This window comes from Equus quagga, chromosome 15 (genome assembly GCF_021613505.1).
Source record: "Equus quagga isolate Etosha38 chromosome 15, UCLA_HA_Equagga_1.0, whole genome shotgun sequence".
NCBI lineage: Eukaryota > Metazoa > Chordata > Mammalia > Perissodactyla > Equidae > Equus > Equus quagga.
In genome coordinates this window covers 35,047,466-35,049,627 of record NC_060281.1, presented here as the reverse complement: position 1 = coordinate 35,049,627, position 2,162 = coordinate 35,047,466, and the positions used below count along the sequence as shown (strand labels likewise).

The following is a 2,162-nucleotide window of genomic DNA, read 5'->3' as shown; positions in this document are numbered from 1 at the left end:
TTGATAGCCTGAGATGGACAGAAAATGAGTTTATAACAAATACAAGACCCAGGAATAAAAGTTAAAACCATAAGTAAGCAATAAGTTTAATTTAGCATATGGAACATTCTACAGGACAGATAACCCAATTTCTTCAATAACTCAGTGATGTGAAACAAAGAGGGGAAGAGTGAAGTAAGGCACTAAGAAACATAACAAGATACATTATGCGAACCCCATTTGCATCCTAATTTTAAGAATATACTTAAAGATAATTGGAGAAATGTGAACATGGCTTATACATTAGATGACATTGAGGAAATATTGATAATTGTCTTAAGTATCATAATGGCAGGGTTGGCATGTTTTTTAAAAATGTCTTTATCAGTCAGAGACTATACTAAATACTTGCCTATGGAACACATACTTACACAACTTACACATCTTGAATTTGCCCTAAAATTTTCCAGAAAAATAGGAGTTGTGGGTAGTTGAGACAGCATTGGCAATGTTGATATTGAAGCCAGATGATGGCAGCATGGGGGTTTATATATTCTCTCTACTTTTGTGTATATTTGAAATGTTATACAAAAGCTAAAAATAAATAAAACTCATTCAGTTTTAAACTTTTTTAATATGCATATCTTTAGATCTGGCAATTCAATTCCTAAGAACTTATTATAGGAATATCTGGATGTAAACTATGTTTGTATGGTGAAAGAACTGAATGCAACCCAAAATTCCCACAATAGGAGATCATTTAAATAAATCATGTTTAACCATACTAAAAAGCCCAGAAGAATAAATTAGTACATACTTCTTGAAACAGAAAGATGCTCAAGACATAATATTCAGCGGAAAACCAGATTACATACATCCATAAATGAACTATATATATATACATTCACACACACAATACACTATTCCCAGGTTTTGTATTGTGCTGCTATTTTTGCTTATCTATTTCTATATTAATATCCATTGCCTACTTAATAAAACAGTAATAAAGGATAAAAGTAAAATTTTTTGTTAGCACTTGATTGTTACTCTTTTATCCTCATTTTTAGAGTAACAATAGAACACTTCACAGAGGGGAGCATCAGAAGAGAACAAAGTCATTCCTCCCCAACGTATCCTGGCAGACATCCCAATGGAGATAGGCAAAGTCCAAATAAAATCCTCACCACCATCCTCCTTCAATTAAGTGTTTCCGTTTGCTTATGTATAGAATCCTCCGTAGCGCCTGATGAACTTCCTTATTCCTCAGGGTGTAGATGACAGGATTGAAGAGAGGGGTGAACACAGTGTAGAGTAGGGCAAAGACCTTGGAGAAGATCTGGGAGTGGACAGCAGAGGGTGCAATGTACAAGGCTATAAGAGTTCCATAGAATGTGGACACTACAGCTAAGTGGGAGGAGCATGTGGAGAAAGCCTTTCGCCTACTGGCCCCAGCAGGAACTCTCAGCACAGCTACCACAATCCGTGCATAAGATGTGAGAATCAGTCCAAAGGGAACAGTGAGGCAGACCACAGAGAGAATGAATGTTGCCATCTGGGCTATGCTGGGATCTGAGCAGGCCAGGCCCATCAAAGGCATAAAGTCGCAGTAAAAATGGTCAATGTGATTGGGGCCACAGAATCTCAGCTGGGCTATCAGGGCCACAGCCAATCCATCTAACATGAAGCCAGAGAGCCAGGCTATGACCACCAGCCCCAAGCACCATCTGGGTCTCATTAGGAGTGGGTAGTGGAGTGGGTGGCAGATTGCCAGGTAGCGATCATATGCCATGACAGCCAGCAGGACACATTCAGCTGTGGCTAGAGAACCAAAGATAAAGAACTGGAGCAAGCAACCAGCCACAGAGATGGCTGCCTCCCACAAGAAGCCCTCCAACATTTTTGGCACCACTGTGGAGGTATAGAGGATCTCCAGGAAGGACAGATTAACCAGGAAGAAATACATGGGTGTGTGGAGTCTCGGGGAGCTAACCACTGCCACAATGATTAGCATATTCCCTATGATGATGGAGGTGTAGATGAGAGTGAACACAATAAAGAAAAGGAGATGCAGCTCAGCTACGTCAGAGAAACCAAGGAGGACAAATTCAGTGATAGTTTGGTTTCTTATGGAGACAATTTCCATGAGGATCATCCAAGTTTCTGCCTGGCAGTGATTAAGGGAG

General features: G+C 39.9%; 1 protein-coding gene across 1 annotated transcript; it reads right to left on the bottom strand.

Moving 5' to 3' along the window:
* Positions 1–1,175: 1,175 nt before the first annotated feature.
* Positions 1,176–2,131, bottom strand: LOC124226132 (olfactory receptor 11A1). The gene is given in 2 exon segments (XM_046638966.1): positions 1,176–1,201; positions 1,204–2,131. Coding segments are annotated over 2 exon segments (954 nt in total).
* Positions 2,132–2,162: the final 31 nt, after the last annotated feature.